General features: G+C 36.5%; 1 protein-coding gene across 1 annotated transcript in view; it reads left to right on the forward strand.

The window, feature by feature from the left end:
• Positions 1-17,825, forward strand: part of NEGR1 (neuronal growth regulator 1) — an 843,544-nt gene that overhangs the window by 654,467 nt on the left and 171,252 nt on the right. The window contains exon 6 of the mRNA XM_019448884.2: positions 14,052-14,203. Within this exon, the coding sequence (XP_019304429.1) occupies positions 14,052-14,203 (152 nt within the window). The remainder of the gene's footprint in view (positions 1-14,051; positions 14,204-17,825) is intronic.

Consider the following 17,825-nt stretch of genomic DNA (forward strand, 5'->3'; position numbering starts at 1 on the left):
TAGAAGCCCCATATTTTTATATACTTAGAAGTAGATAAACTGGGTCTGTGGTCACCCTGGCCCTACTGTACAATATTGTATATCAGCCAATATAACCTTTCTCAGATTCTGATAATCCAGATTGAGAAGCTTCCAGTTTGTGATTATCTATATAGACAAATATCTAGAAGAACGGTTCCAAATCCTCGAAAGTTATGAAACCCTTTGTTCAAATATTATCTTATATGGAAGCCCAGTAAGTAATATCTATGAAAGCAGGACTTCTCTGCTAGATGTGGGATGAATAGAATTTCAATTCCATCTGCTCAGAACCCTCCCTTCTAACAGACTGTCCTTGCAAGGGCCTCCCCCAAATCCCTGGTACTCCACAAAGCACAATTTAAATAATGACAAACTATTTAGTATAGCTTTCAAAGTCACTGTTGAACCTGTCATACCTTTCTTACAGGCTAATGGAATTATCCCTAGTAGTACATGTGAGAGCTCCTTTGTTAAAGTTTTTTTGGTTTCTAGTATTGTGTGAAATGATGTCCTGAATTTTTTTTTCTGTTTCTCTCTTTTCCTTTCCTAAATTCAGAAACCATTGTCATAAAAGGCTACAATAATCCTTAGTCCACTTTCTTGGCCTATAGCAAAAACAGCAAAGGACCCATTGGTGTCCGTAGTCATAGCTTCAGTGATTTTTTTCCCTACTGGAAAGATGGACTATAGCTTTCATTACATTTTCAAAGGAGTTTAGAACCACTGCTAAAAAATAGTGGATTGATTCTCCCCAATCAATGCCCTTTCCCAACACACTCACACACCTAGAGAAAATCTGGGAGCTGTGAAAATCAGATGCACCTGTCAAAGGCAAACACACTTTGGTTTCAGAGTGAAGCGCACATTTGTCATTTGTTCAGGTTATATTTAAGGAAATACCCAAATTACCAAATCCCACTGAGTATATAAATTCCCCTCAAAATTACCATAAAGCAAATTTGAGAATGTGTGCAGAGTAGGAAAGGGAAGGCTTCTAGTTGCTGAATGATGGTTGTTACACTACCTGAGTGGGTTTACCATGCTATCTTCTGGGCCCAGGCCATTCAAATATTTATCTCATTAAAATGAAAAACTATCCATGTAAAAAGCACCTGCTGTTTGACAGGCAGGGTTCTAAATTGTTAACAAAAATTAGCCCGATTTATTTTCACAACAAACTGATAAGATAGATACTATTATTATTCTCACCTTTTGCTTGGGGAAAACCAAAGCAAGGAGTGTTTTTAAGTCATTTGCACAAAATCAGACAGTTAGTGACAGATCTGGGAATTGAACTCAAGAAGTCTTGCAAATCTTCATGCAGAGTCCATGCACCTAGTATAGGTCATGGCACTTCAGAGACTATTAAAAATAATTTGAAATGTCAATACTAAATGACAGGGGTAAAGGCATCGCAGGTCATTTGTGAATTAGCAAAATAAAAGACTGCACATACAAACAGTCAGACTTTCTGAGTTTATTTAGTCAAAGACACAGAAATAATGGAGTCAAGGTAGACACACAGAGAAGAAACAGATAGAGCACATTTCCGAGCTGTTTTCTTGACCTCAGGGTCACTAACAGAAACATGAAGCTGTCAGAGACCCTGTCAGAGTGTAGCAGAGTTTTTACAAGATCTGGAGAAGTTTTGTTTCCTAGAGATCTTCTATAGTTGGAGCTTACAAAAATATTCAGAAATAACTTACTCTTTCAGGTCTACTTAAGAGAATGTTTATAAAAACTCATTTCTTTTAAATTAAGATCTTCAAAGCCAGATCTTCATTCAAATAAAATACAAATAAACACAAGCAAATTGAAAAAAAAAAGTCAGTACCTCAACATCCCTAGTCCTATCTCTACCTATAGTTCTTCCAGATCCTATAAAATCCATTTCTGTGTGCTGAGAATAATCTAAAAACCTTTAAAAAAACTGCAAAATAAAGCACAATTTAAAGAAAAGAAGGAAACAAACACTTACTGAGGACAAATCACTTTCTAGGTTCTTTAAATTCTTTTATCTCACTTATTCTTCAGACGTCTGTGAGACACAATTTATTGTCCTCAATTTGCCGATGACAGAAGTGAGACACAGGAGACTTAACCTGCCCAAGAGCATTCAACTTAAAAGATGCCATCAAGACACATTTTATTGTTAACCTTTCAGCCCACATTGTTTCTGTTGTATACAGTGCCACTCTTAGTTATCTATTGCTAAATAACAAATTATCCCAAAACTCAGCATCTTAAACCAGTAAGCATTTATTATCACAGCTTCTGTGGATCAGAATGGGAGCAGCTTAGCTGGATAGTTATGGCTCAGGGTCTCTCATCAGGTTGCAGTCACATGTCACCTGGCACCGGTCATCTGAAAGCTTGACTAGAGCTAAAGGATCTGCTTACATGCCCAGCAAGTTAGTGCTTGTTATAGACAGAAGGCTTCAGTTAATCACCACATGGACCTCTTAATAGAGCTGTTTGACTGTCTTCTTGACATGGTAGTTGACTTTTTCCAGAGCTAGTGGTCCAAGAGAGAGCAAGGTAGAAGCTGTTTATGACCTAGTCCCAGAAGTTATGTTCTGCCATTCAGTAATATCTTACTGGTTACACAGAGTGACCCTATTCAATGTGGAAGGGGCAAAATGGGGACATGAATACCAAAAATTGAGAATCATCAGATACTATCTTCAAAATAGCTTCCACACTGTCTCCCTCATGGTTGACATGGATGGAAATAAAAAAAAAAACAAAAAAAAAACCTATATTTTATTTTTTTTTAATTTTTTTTAACGTTTATTTATTTTTGAGACAGAGAGAGACAGAGCATGAACGGGGGAGGGTCAGAGAGAGGGGGACACAGAATCCGAAGCAGGCTTCAGGCTCTGAGCTGTCAGCACAGAGCCCGACGCGGGGCTCGAACTCACAGACCGCGAGATCATGACCTGAGCCAAAGTCGGCCACTCGACCGACTGAGCCACCCAGGCGCCCCCCAAAAAACTATATTTTATATTAGACATATTAGCCATTTGACATTTAGTTTATTGCACTGTTTAGATAAGCATCATGAGAATGACTAAAGTTATATACTTGTTATTAAAATATTATTCTTTGGTATAAAATGGTTATATTTTTTAACACTATAGGCTCTTTCAGCACACCTGGCAGGTACAGTGCTCACAGATTTAGTTTTACTCCATATACATTTTAGTATTGGGAAAATCAGAGTTCAGAGCTCAATTATATAGAAAGCCAAAAATATTAACTTATTTTCTTGATAATAGAGAAGATTGATAAAAAGAAATAGACTCCTTATATCCAGTGGAAGGGTATTTTCAGAATAGGCAAAGTACTATTAAGCAAATAATATCTTTGATGACATGACATGAAATTAAATTAATCTATGACTTGAAAACAGTATATTTATTTAAGATTAAGACTAAAAACATAAAGTAAATTGCAATGGACCAACGTTTAAATAGATTTTGCAGAAACATGGGTTTTGTATCATTTTGTGAAGATGGCATTACCATCGTGTTTTAGATCAGTGATGTAGGCAGTGGTCCACAAAATTTTTGGAATATATATCCCTATAAGTAAAATTTAAAACTTAGCAAAAACTAAGTATATGCATACTTATTTGTAAATTGTATGCATTTTTGAAGTATATTGCAATATATATTGCAAACATTAAATGACCTAAAACAGATAAAAGTTAAAAGATGAGATACAATTATAACATAAATGGGCATTCTATTATTTTCTTCTTATAATCCAACAGATCACTTTGTATCCAACTTGGAGTACTTTCCCTCCATTTTGGAGACTCTTATAAATTATGTTAATTTAAAATAAGGAATTTTCAAGGGCAATTTTAATGCCATGCATATTTTACCCTACATGCTAGCTTTGTAATCTTATAACACATGTAACTGGCTGTATACTATCTTGCCCATTGCTCACATAATCCTAGCTAGATTATGCCTGAGGAAAAAAAAAAATATCTCACAAAGGTAAAATGAGTCACTGAAGGGAAGTAAAGTCTAATTTTCAGGAAACCTTGGTGGGTAATGAATATGTTTATGGAGTTGGTAGTGATGATTTCACAGGTGTATACTTAACCCAAACTCATTGAGTTGTACAGATATATATGTCTGTATACATTTAATGTGTATATATATATCAATATATATTTAATGTATATATATATATACATATATATATATACACACATATATATATATATATATACATATATATATATAAATAATACCTCAACGAAATGATCTTAAAAACAAAAACACACCAACCCATAATTTCCTGACCCATGTCAAGATATCCATTTTCTCTAGATTTATACCATAACTTTGATTATTAAGAGACTAGAGGGGCACCTGGGTGGCTCAGTTGGTTGAGCATCCGACTTCAGCTCAGGTCACGATCTCATGGTTTGTGGGTTCGAGCCCTGTGTTGGGCTCTGTGCTGACAGCTCAGAGCCTGGAGCCTGCTTCAGATTCTGTGTCTCCTTCTCTCTCTGCCCCTCCCCCACTTGTGCTGTGTCTCTCTCTGTCTCTCAAAAATAAATAAATGTAAAAAAAATTTTTAAAGAAGAGACTAGAAATGTTAATTCATTTTCTCTCTCTCTTTCCCTTTCTCTCTCTCTCTCTCTCACTCTCTCTCTCTCCCCTCATTTGCAAAGCCATTTTCATAAGATTAAGCAGTTGCATATTTTGATTTAGAAGGGTACTGGAAATAACTTCATTACCACTCCATGTTAGAAATAATCTTCCCTGCTTACCTGAGATTTTAACAAATGTGCATTGGGCACTTAACTGTGATGTAATTTGAAGACTGAAAAGGAAGTAAGTTCCTACATTGAAGAAACTTGTGTTTCTAGTGTTATTTCTCTATCTATCTATCTATCTTTAATTTTATTCTGATGATTTTTCACTCTTTTTAGTTCATAACCCAAGTCTTATCAATACAATTTGGTTGCCCCTGTGATGATTTTATTAACCAAGACCAGGGAAGTAAAAGATAAATATATGAAATAAGTGAGAGCATTTCAACTGCTGAGAAACGGAAGACACATAACCATAAGACATACATACAAATTATTACATTTAAAACTTTGGGCCAGTCAAACAGAATTGAAAGTGGGCTATTCCAGTTTGCATTCCCTGACTTAGAGTTTACAGTTAATCATAAAAATCACCAAAATGAAATAAGTTCCACATAAGAAGATCCTAAGGGAGCCTAAGTCAAGTCCTTGAAAGTGCACAGCAAGGGTCCATTCAGCTCAAATCAGAATATTAACAAATGCTTCAGGGAGCAGGTAGCTTTTGTGCTTGATACCAGAGAACAGTATTTCTAAACATTGCAAGGAGTCAAGAAAAATCATAAGAAAGGAAAGAACATAGTCAATGTTATATAAGCATTGTGCAGAGAGGTTTTATTATTCCCTGGGGTACAAGATGTGAAATCAGGTGTAATAGGAGGTAGGGTTAGAAATGCACACTGGGGGGTGCCTGGGTGGCTCAGTCGGTTGAGCGTCAGGCTTCGGCTCAGGTCATGATCTCTCAGTCTGTGAGTTCGAGCCCCGCGTCGGGCTCTGTGCTGACAGCTCAGAGCCTGAAGCCTGCTTTGGATTCTGTGTCCCCCTCTCTCTCTGCCCCTCCCCCACTCATGCTCTGTCTCTCTCTGTCTCAGAAATAAATAAACATTAAAAAAAATTAAAAAAAAAAGAAATGCACGCTAGGGCAAGACTTGGAGCATTTTAAATGTCATGATAAAGCATTTAGACTTGATTCCATAGGCTTTGGGAAACCACTGAAGGACTTTTCAAAAGTAGTAAAAGTATCCCATCCCTGTCTTCATAAAATGTTTCTCAGAGCAGTTTGGATGGCAAAGATCTTATGGTTCCTAAATGTCCCTAGAATCAAGTCCTAACATCACAGTATGGCATGGAAGGCCTTCATGTTCTTGCCCCTGTTTACCTCTCTGACCACAAATCTTGCCATTCTACCATCTCACAATAGGGTGATAACTATCCTAAAATATTTTGGCCACAAACTGTGACATGATCTCTATCTTCCAGGCCTTTTAATATGTTGGCCATTTTGCTTATAAGCCCCTTTCACACACACACCCATCCTGGCTACCTTCCACTAGTCCTTTAGTCTCAATTCAGATATCATCTTCTCTCAGAAAACTACCCTGACCCCTTTCTACTAGGAAAGGAGTCTCTCCAGATGGTCCCCCATGTTCTTACCTCTATCAAAGCACTTTTTAAGCTATACTCAACTTTTTTTTACTAGTCTCTCCTCTCCTAATCTATAATCTACCTGAGCATGAGGATTTTGCCCTGCTCAACCATTGTGTTTCCAGCATCTAACATGGTGTTTGAAATACACTCTATTGCAAGAATGAGTGGGGCCTTATAATCATGTGAGGGTAGAGCCATTCTTATTTTAATACAGTTTCAAACTGAGAAGAGAATATCACTACAAGATGCATCTGTCACCCTAGATTGTAGGACACTGTAAACCCAATACATGATTGCAGAAAAGACACTGGTTTCTGTTGCTCAGTTCTGACCTTCCAGGATTTCGTTTTTGTGAGTGTGATCTCTGCAAAATGGTTGTGTTGGTATATTATGGGATGAAATTTGACATTAAAGTCTTGCGCACATTGATATTAGAAAGGCAGTTCAAGCAGAGGGAAAAAATCTAGTCATAGGCCAGGTTGTCAGGGATACAAGGCTCACTGCAGTCAGGGGAGGACTGACACTTGCACTATAGCCTTTGTTTATTTGATGTAAAGTTAAAGGTAATATTCTCCCCATGTGAATCAAACCGTCACAAGCAAGGCAACCCAAAGGTCTCTAATCTAAAATTATTAATTTCATTAAAATTGATAAAGTAAACAAGGCATACATTTTAAATAGCCTAATAAAGTCTAAAATCATTAAAATGTCCTAATATATTATAATACATTAATGTATTCAAATGTGCAACTAAAGATAGATACCCCTTGGGACTGAGACATTGATGCATGATATTCTTCAGTCTGTTCCTAGGAATAAATGATATCATATTGTATTCAAGCCTTAAGTACCAAACAACACAGTAAACCAATAGGTTGCTATGGCAGCATGTTCACATCAATTTTCATTTCTCTCTGGTATCTAGCAGTACTTGCTCCTCCTTCTTTTACTTTTATTTTTTTTATCGGCCCTGCACATCTGTGAAAAAGCTAGATGAGGTTGATAATACACATGTAATTGAGACTGAATTTGGCACATCTTGAAATCATGATACTATGATCTTTTCAGTCACTCTCCCAAATCTTTCCTTTAAAAATAATTTCCTGTATTTTCAATATTTAATATTTTGCTGCCATCTGAGAGGAAATGTATCTGTTCTGTCTAAGAAACAGACGCTAGTATTGAACAATAATAACACCTATCATATGTCTAGTGCCTACTGCATTTGATATAAATGAGTGTGTTCATAGATATTACATTTTATATATTTAAAAACCATTCTTACATCAACACTTTGAACCTGGTTTCATTTTTTTTCATTTAACAGATGAAAAAACTAAGCAGTACAAAAATGTAAAAACATAATTCATACAATTCAACATAAGTATACAATAACTACTCACTGTATACCTATTAAGTACACAACATTATGTCCCATGCTTAGACTATAATGAACAGCAAAAGCTAGGAAACTTGCCCTAATGGAGTTGCACTCTAATGGGGAATATGGACAGTAATCCAAAGTCATACAAATCTATGAAAACTTATACCTGAAATGTTGTGGTAAAGAGAGCTTTTTGATGTGATAATGATTTGACTCAGTAAGAAAGAACACATTAACTCCATAGCATCACTAGAAAACTTTAAAGACAACTTTGAACTTACTTAAAATTATTGCATCCTTGCCATCTCCTAGGTTATGTTTTTTTCTGCCATTCTTGACTATATTCCACATATACACTATGGGGAAAGATTTACTGCAACCCAAATATTTAGTGAGCCTAGGGGATGAAACACAAACAATAATCAATGCTGAAGGTGTGTGTTGTCCTGGAAGGTAGTTTGAGGAGGAAAGAGTGTGGCAAGAGACCATTTCACACTTCTCATCTTGGGACTGAGTCATATCAAAGGATGACTCCATTGGAAGTGAAAGACAGCTACTGTAGGAGACTGGGGGCATGGCTAAGCCCCACATAGATAGTTAAGAGACCTCTGGTCCAGGGAATCTCAGCTGAACTGAACCTTACATTTTTTTAACTCTCTATCCCATTAGATTTACCCCATGGACTGGATCTGGTTTTCCTGGCATAGATACCACATATTACATTGGTTATTTAACTCCACTGGTTCTATTCTTTGGCTTATTAATTTCCTTGAACCACCAATGATTTATGACTTGTCTTTCCAAACTAAAATACAGTATCCTGGCTTCTATTTGATGATTTGAGTACCATTTTGGAATAATATCGATAGTCAGAAGATCTGGATTTGAATGTTGGTTCTACCACTTACCAGATGATGGAAGATAAATTAACTTAACTTTTCTAAACTTTTTTTTTCTCATCTGTAAAATGGGACTAGTAATGCTTACCTCCTAGGGATACTATGAAGATTAGTTGACATACATTTGAAAATGCTTAAATGTTTTCTGAATGTCAATTTCACACAGTCTTAACACAAACTTTTTTGTACAGCATTGAAATTCTTTAGTGTTAGATTACCTCAGTCATAAATATGTTGAGAGCAGCTAACATTTTCCACATATATAAAGCATTCCTGCTCTCATGGAAAAGACGAGAAACATAGCCATGATGCAGAAGCAAAATATATGTAAGCTAGAACTCTGTCACTGAGAGAGACATTGAGATGTGTCATGTAAGGACCTATATGATCTCGATGTCATCTTCATATTTTTAAGTGTAGCCAAGGTGCTTAGCTAGAACTGTGTCCATTTGTCTTTTCCCCCCTTTGGTTCTTAAACCAGTGCCTTAAGCATAGAAGGAATTTAATCATCATTTGATGATGAAGTAGAACTTCATTTCCATTACGACTGTATCACCTGTGATGTTTTTACCATCACCCATGACTTTTTCTAAAGCTCTTTTTTGAGTTGTATCCTTAGCTCACACCACCTCTTGGAACTCAAAGCCTGAAATCCATTGTGAGAAGTAATATTCATTTTCTTTGTACATATATCTCTTATGACTCAAGAACTACCTTCTGTCCCCTGCTATTTTTGATCTCTGCTATACTATCACCCAAAAATCACTTAATAAGGCCATAATAATCTTATCCAGTTATACAGCATGATATATTATCATATTTCCTTATAATTCTACTCTGATGAAAGATCAATCATCATTTAGTCCACCTCTCCCACTCCTATTTAAAGTACTTAAACATTTTAAATGTTGTTGTCTGATACACTTATGTATATTTCTTACATTAGCAATGAAGAATTTCAGTGACTCTTTGCACTTATAAGCTTGTTTCTCCAGAATATTTATTGTTACGCTTGACCTGGAAATGCGCAGAGCAAACAATAGTCCCAAAATATGTCATCAGGCTGGATTTATATAAAAAGTGAATGAGGTTTGGTATAGCTATACCACTTAGTTTTGCAGTCTTATCAGTCAGTGCCAATGGCTTGGTGGTCAGTTTTGCTGTTGTGATGTTGCTATGGACTCTTCTGTCCATCTTACTTACTGCCTGAGAGAAGCTATGATTGTAAAGTTTGTGAACATTTCATGGGTCAGATTTGTAAGTATCTTTAAGTTATTAGTATGCTTTCTATGTGCTACTTCTTTATGACTGACACTTGAAAATATGGCTATTCTAATTCAGAACAAGTTAGTTGGTCAGGCTGTGTTACTTATGAGTTGCCTGCATCATCTGATGACAGGGCAGATGGCCTGCAGTTTACAGATTTATGAGGCATTAATGAAAAGCAGAAGGAAGGAGAGTGAGGGCAATGATCCTCAGTATGTGTCTTCATCCATCTGGGCTGCTATAACAAAACACCACAGATTGGGTGGTTTGTAAACAACAGAAAGTTATGTGACAGTTCAGGAGCCTGGAAGCCCAAGATCAGGGTGCAAGCATGGTCTGAAAAGGGTCCTCTTCTAGGTCACAGACATCTTGTTGTATCCTCACATGACAGAAGGGGCTATGGGAGCTCTCTGAACTAATCCCATTCATCATGGTTTCACCTTTATGATTTCTAAGCACCTTCCAAAGGCCCCACCCACTAATACCATCATCCTTGAGGTTTAGATTTTTGACATATGAATTTTTGGAGGACACAAACATTCTGATCAGAGCAGTATGAATAAACCACCATCAGCGGTAAATGTAGAGGACAGCAGGGTCCACAATAATAGAAGGATCTTACAGCCATGGGGTCCACTGAATGGTAAAATGCAAATAACAAAAATTCCCAGGGATTTCTAAGCAAGCATCAAATGCTGGTGATCCACTTCTGAGGGTAAGAATTCCATAACCAACCACTAACCCAACACAATTGTTTCCTCTCTTCCTGCGGGAAGGGACTATGAGAAGACGTCTCTTATTTTGGATTCTAAGTCAATACAAGAATGATTCTCTTAAAACTTGAAACACTTAAGTATTTAGGAAAAAGAGAGAACTCCAAATAAGGCAATATTCCAGAGTTAGTTCTCTGGTTTTTATTGCAAGGTGTATTGTGAACTATTGCTTGAGTTGTCACTTCAAGATTTCACATCACCAATGCAAGGAACTCTGGTTTCAAACAAGTCTGGGATGGATGTGAAAAATTCAATGAGGCCAGGGTCATTCTGTTAATAGGCTAACATGTGCATGTTTGAAGGCTATCAAGCATTTTCTTTAATACAGAATGATACTTTAATTTGCCAAATATGTGTTTATTGATAAATAATTATTCTTTTTACAGACTATTCTCTTTACTATATCCAACCATTTTGGAATAAAACTGTTTCATAAAGAAAACAATTGTCACCAATTAAAGACATCTTTTATTATTTGTTTTTAGTCAAAGAGTAAAATTACATTCAGGACATACATGATGAGACTTATAAGTGTGGTTCAGATTTCTATATCCAGTAACTAAGGGCAGGAGTATTCATCTTAACAGGGTCCCCATTGTGACTAAAATCAACTCAGTTGTGTTTACAACTGTTTATGTTTATGTGTCTGATTGATTCTTCTCTTCAACTTTAAGCTACTGAAAGGCCTTCACAGATCTTGAAGAGCCTTCAAAGATCTTGCCCAGCCAAGTCCCTAATCATCTGGCATCAAACTCATCTTTGTAGCAATGATAAATTTCAGAATTGATTTGAATAGCTGAGAAAGCTCTCCACCCCTTGCACCCACAGGATCCCTACAGGAAAATCACAGTACACCTTCAGAGATAGACACCATCTCAGAAGTCACTCTCCCTCAAGGTCAGCTTTACCAGCCATCTACTGGTAAAGACAGGTTCTTATAGGGTATTTTGAGGAGTCAGCACTTCTAAAATTCCCGACTTTAAAAAAAATAAACTTTGGAGTTCTCCAGTAATCTCAGAAAGGTAGCTTCCTCTAGAGGGAAGAAAATCCCCCCAGGGAGGATACTTTTCTGTTTTGTTGGCCATAATCACTTGCCAGCATGAGTGGAGCAGCAGGAGTCACGGCCGCTAACGTGCCACCGTGCCACCAATGTGGCTCTCTGATAAGGATGTTCACAGCAACCCCTGACCAGAGGCCAAAAATGGGTCTACACATACAGAGCGTGGGTGTCCTGTGTGATTTAGTAAAATCTGGGGCTTTGCCTTCAGACACATTTTAGGGCAGAGAGTTGGAAGCCAACTCAGAAAGATGGTCTGAAGGAACATAAGCAAACAGTGCCATCAAGTTACTAAATATACTGCCTTAGAATTTTCTCCCCAGAGTCTAGTCGAATAAAGGCCCTGACTAATTTCTTCTTAATTCTTTAGCAGAAAAATGAATCTTAGCTTGGTAGGTGCGGCACAATGGGAATTTAGTAATCCAGGGAGCTGCTGAGTCCTTTGGACAATGTGTCCATATGAGCACAAACATGGGAAGATAGATTTGAGCCCTAACCCTGAAGCTCTCTGGCCAATGAAGACATCAGTTTTTATACATAGCATATAATATTGGTTAGAAATAAAGTTATTAATGTGATGCAGAAAAATATGCAATTATCACGTTGGTATTTTGGCATAAATGTTGATAGATTTGAAATATGAGACAGAGGAGTAAAACTGCCATATCCTTGATATTTTATGCCTTATTTTGTTGTGTCATAGTTGAGAATCATTGGGTTTATTGCTCAAGTTAATGTTTTCAGTGTTTATTTAAGTCAAAGTTTTATTAATCTGATTAAGGTTTGAGTTTTGGATAAGTCAAATTCAGCCATTACATGAAATATAAGAAATTCCCAGGGTAATCAAGCATGGCTGCTTATTTTAATCTTCATGTAACTACAATATATTTTGTCTAAATTCAGATGCAAGTCACATAATGTAATGCAAAGGAGTTCAACCTAAACTCTCAGGAGAATGCCATTTATTTGCATCTTCGTGATTAAAAAAAATATTTGCTACTAAAATTTGAACATATTAAGGAGGAAAAATACCATGCCATTCAGGCTATGAGCTTACATTGCCCATATTGTGATCAACACATCATTTCATAGTAAACTTTGGGGTTAGTTAGGAAGACGTTATCATCTGGTTGGCATCGTCATTATAACAGAATTCATATTTAGAAAAAGAATGTTTTGAGGGGGGCCCCTGAAGGGGGCTTACCAATACCTGTGTTGTAGGAATGTCACCCCAATTCTGCTGATCTATGAGTTATTTGTTAGGTACTATTAAGTGCTATGCAGGACTCAAATATAAAATAAAGCATGTCCATACGGCCCTGTCTTTTGAGGACTTTAAGGCAATTCTATTTATTTGGGTTGAAAAGACCTGTGTGCATGGAAACCGCTGCAGAGAACAATGCAAGAATGTGGCTTTGATTTTATGAATCCCACAGCAATATCAAGAGAAACATGCAGAGAGCGGGGCAGGGGAAAGAGTCATTTAAGGAGCACTAGAGTAAGAGAGATAGGACACACATCAGACCTGAGTGCAGAGGGAAGGATCCAGCTGGCAGAGATACAAAGGGCTGATGATCACTGGGTGCAGATCAGGAAAAAAGTGAAGATGGAGTGAGGGTGGCAAGCCCTGAGAACGGTGATGCATTGCCAGCCTATTTGAGAGTGAAACCTCTGCCGGTAGGCCTGGAGAGAGAGTGTTGGGTCATCAGGGTGGAATTAGGTAAAAATGAAGCCTGTATTGAAGCCCAGAAAGGTTAGAGGACTCCCCCAGCACATTCCTCAAATGTAACCAAGACAAGACGCAACTTGGAATGCTCTTCTCAGTGCTATACTGTGGCTGTTTTCTAGATGAAAAGCAAGTCATCTGTCTAGGTTGTATGTAGCAGCAGCAAAATGATGTTGACCCTGGACTCGGAACATCTTATTGCAGTTGTGGGGTTAACTTGGACGGGGAGTTATCCAACAATGTTATCTGAAAAAGCCTAGACATATCTTAGCCAGCTTTTTAGAAACCATCGGTTTGTATTTTTAATGAAATCATTATATTTAATTTGCTTTACTCGTTCTTGACTTTAACAGATGAGACTCTATTGCTATGGTGCATTTAATTTTCTAAAATACAAGTCAGTGTATGAAAAGGACATGTGGAAATCTCAGTTTAGTGTTTTGTAGAGTGCGAAGAAACCTGTAGTAACAATCCACAGCTGTCATACAGCTTCTCCTCCCCTATATCTACTCACGTAAGGAAAATATAATTGCACCATTATCACATTATATGCTAATACTAGTGTGGACCAAACTGTCTATGGGTTGCCATGACAACCCCAACTAAGATAAAACCAAAAATGATATTCACGATGCATATTAACCTAGAGGTGATTTTGTCTTCTAGGCTCTTCAATGGCCAACAAGGAATTATTATTCAAAACTTTAGCACAAGATCCATTCTCACTGTTACCAATGTGACACAGGAGCACTTCGGCAATTATACTTGTGTGGCTGCCAACAAGCTAGGCACAACCAATGCGAGCCTGCCTCTCAACCGTAAGTAACACAGTGTTGCCAGAATGCTCCCAGGGGCCCCTTGGCTCCTGTCCATCAGCAGAGATGAAACCTGAGAATGGTGTATGTTCATTTTTAAACTCAGCCTGATGTGACACATCCCTTACACGGAGGAAACTTGGCCCCTAAATGGTATGGGTGTTTGAGAATTTTATAATCCCTGTTGAAGTCCATGTGTGTTTAGAAAACTGTCTTACAGCTGAGAAAAGGGAAAAAAGATACCTAAATAATAGGACCCACTGAAAAATGTCTTCTGACTGAAGATGGTTTGGTGGGGTTTTATTTGTTTTCATTTTGTTTTTTAAAAATGTGTTCCATTATCCTTAAGCACTGGTTAATTTCCGTTGAATTTACTCTTGGTTGGTTTTCTTTAGGCATTCACCTTGTAATAGTGAGAATTTCACATGCCATATATAAAATGTAAGAGTAAGTAAATCATCATGGACAGAATATTTTATCCATATAGATAATGTTTTTACTCAAAACTATTTGAAATACAACCTAAGGTTTTGCTAAAATAAATACTATATTTCTAATGTATCTTGGTTCTTAAGGTTTTGCTAAAAAAGGAAGAATAAACATGAGGATTAGTTGGAGGGAGAGAAACCTAAGCTGATATTTTCTCCTACAATTAGTTTCAGTACTTTTTAAAAGCTGAGTAAACAACACATTTTCATAACTATAAAGTGTTCCTGATTTTGAAGTGGAGTGTTTCTCAAAGTGTTCAAAGAAGATTGCAGACAATATACAATCTTCTCATTTCCACAAAGTTAACTGAAGTCATCCTTATCTTTTATAGTTAATATCTTTATAGTACACTGACACGTGTATATTTATATTATCATAATATATAGTTGTGTCTCTGAAAAATGTGAATATTGTGTAGTTCATCACAGACATGATCACTTCCATTTTGCAGAAACGAGCATGGGATATATAATGCTTCTACTACTTAAAAATATATTACAAAAAGTTTCATGATTTATGAACTTTGAATTGTGACAATTTAAGAGCCTCTGATGTTAAATAAAATAATTAGTTTGTTGTTAGTTTCTATATACTTTTAAAACAACATATCACTTATTATTCCAGCTTAATATTACTTCCTATTTCTTAATACCCACACTCTGAAAGAAAACCACTGTTTGCCATGCAATAGCCATAGTATATAACAAACTTGCTTGAGTTTCTTCCATAAGGATGATTTATTTAGTGTAATTATGAATAATATAAACCATTAAAAATATTACAGAGCTACGTGAATTCCAATTTCATGTAAATATTGATATTTCTTTGGTATACTATTAATATTTTAAATGATTTAAATATTCAAGAACCTGAAAGAATTAATGAATTAATAAGGCAAAGTAAAGAAAAATTTAAGGCTTATATAACACATTAACTCTTTGCTATTTAAATTTCTAAATCACATTCTGATTTTTGAAACAGAAACAGTAATGAATATGACAGATTAGGAACAAATGTCACTTACTTAAGTGTTTGTTGTGTTCTGGCAACCTTAACACAATCATCTGGAAATCATGCACTGCTAAAAGGGCTTCTAAACATGGTATCTTTAGAATGGTCTCTAATTATCTCCCTTTGCCACTGCCTTCTTGTATGCAGAGGTGCTATGGAATACTAGTGCAGTTTGATTAATTTATCAGCAAAGACATAATATGCAAATATTAACTACAATTTTGGACATAGACCTAGAAGTTGAAGAAATGACTATATATTCAGACGACATCTATGACCTCATCTGAAATTCTTATTACACTGAGCATTTCTATTTTGTACAATAGTTACTTTTATAAATTTTTTATCTCTCCACGAAATTATGTTTGTTGAGAATATAGGATCAATACCTGGTTCATTATTTTATGGCCCATATCACCAAGCACAGTGCTTGTTATTTAATAGCTAATCAATAAATCTTTAAGGACTAAATGAATTTGTTAAACATTGGATAAGTGATTAAATGGCTAATGAATAAATGAATGAATGAACTGGGTTTTAGATGTAAAGTGTGTATTTGTAATCTCTAGATATGTAAGACAATACCAGGACAATTATAAGGTACACTTACTGTGAGCTTCCTGTAGACCAGATACTATTCTAATCTCTTTATATGAATTTGTTCATTTAATTCTCATGTGATCCAAAGAGGTAAATTCTATAATTTCCTTCTTACAGATGAGGAAACTAAGATGAAAAGAGATGAAACGCTTGACCAAAGCCAAATAAGGGACAAAGCAAAACGCTGAATCCCTACAGTCTTGCTCCAGAGCCCAAGTTTTTAACTCTTACATTTCACTTTCTTGCTGTGAACATAGAAGCATCAACAGAGTGAAAGATAAATTGTATCATTTGCAACATACTCTTCCAAAGCTAAACCTCTACATATAACCTTTGTCCTCATTGTGTTTTTTCATCGACTTTAATCATTTAGGATGTTATTCTTCAACATATGAAACTTTTAAAAATAAGTGGTTAGATGTAAACAACACATACCAGATATCAGATTTAAGTATATGAAAGATGAATGGGCTCAATGTTTGACTGAAAACTTACACAAAAATGAGACTCAGGGATATTTAAACACACAGTTTTATAGCATTTTAAATCTCTTTGGATGGTACAGTTACCCAACGCAGGCATTGTGAATCTACAAACTATATTATGGGGGAAGGCAGCTTTCTTAACGTTCATGTGATGTTAGCTTGAGACAGCACTGTGTCACTTGATAAGAATTTTTGTCATATCTCACAAGGTCTATGAATGGGAGAGGGTTATAAGAAATATGAGTTGCCTAGTGTAGCATTTATACATATAAACCCTCAAACTGATTGTTAATAACGTTCTAACAGAGCTTTAGCCACTAGGAGTCAGTTCTCCATCCATAACTATTTAGGATGAAACTTGGAATGATACAGTCTACTCCTGGTTTGTAATAACCTGCATTGTCTAGATCATCAAGGAGATAAGGCAAGAAGCTATAATTTGGAGCCTTTCTATAACTAAGACCATAAAAAAAAAATGCAACACTCTTTAGTGTGTGTGTGTCTGTGTGTGTGCATGTGCGTGTGCGTGTGCGTGTGCGCGTGTGTGTGTGTTTCATGTAAAAGCAGTCAAGCAGGCCTTGGTTTGGATCCCAGTTTTGCTGCATATTAGTCACATGTGACTTTGTGTAAGCAAATGCCAAAGTTTCATTAATTCATTGTTAATAAAATGAGGCCAATAATGGCTCCCATCTATGGGATGAAAATTAAATGGGATGATGCATGTAAAGCATTTATCCCTCAGCCTGGGACAAAGCAAGCACTCAATAAATGTTAACCATTGTTATTATATCATATCCTGTAAGAGCACTCAATTCAGTTCAGTTCAGTTCCAAAAGCAATATATAGGTTGCTGACCTTACTTGTTGACCCCGTGCCCAATACTTTACTAAGAGTTTAAATGGTAATCTGGGGGCGCCTGGGTGGCTCAGTCGGTTAAGCGGCCGACTTCGGCTCAGGTCACGATCTCGCGGTCCGTGAGTTCAAGCCCCGCATCGTGCTCTGTGCTAACAGCTCAGAGCCTGGAGCCCGTTTCAGATTCT

This window comes from Panthera pardus, unplaced genomic scaffold (assembly GCF_024362965.1).
Source record: "Panthera pardus isolate Hobbes unplaced genomic scaffold, ASM2436296v1 HiC_scaffold_11, whole genome shotgun sequence".
Taxonomy (NCBI): domain Eukaryota; kingdom Metazoa; phylum Chordata; class Mammalia; order Carnivora; family Felidae; genus Panthera; species Panthera pardus.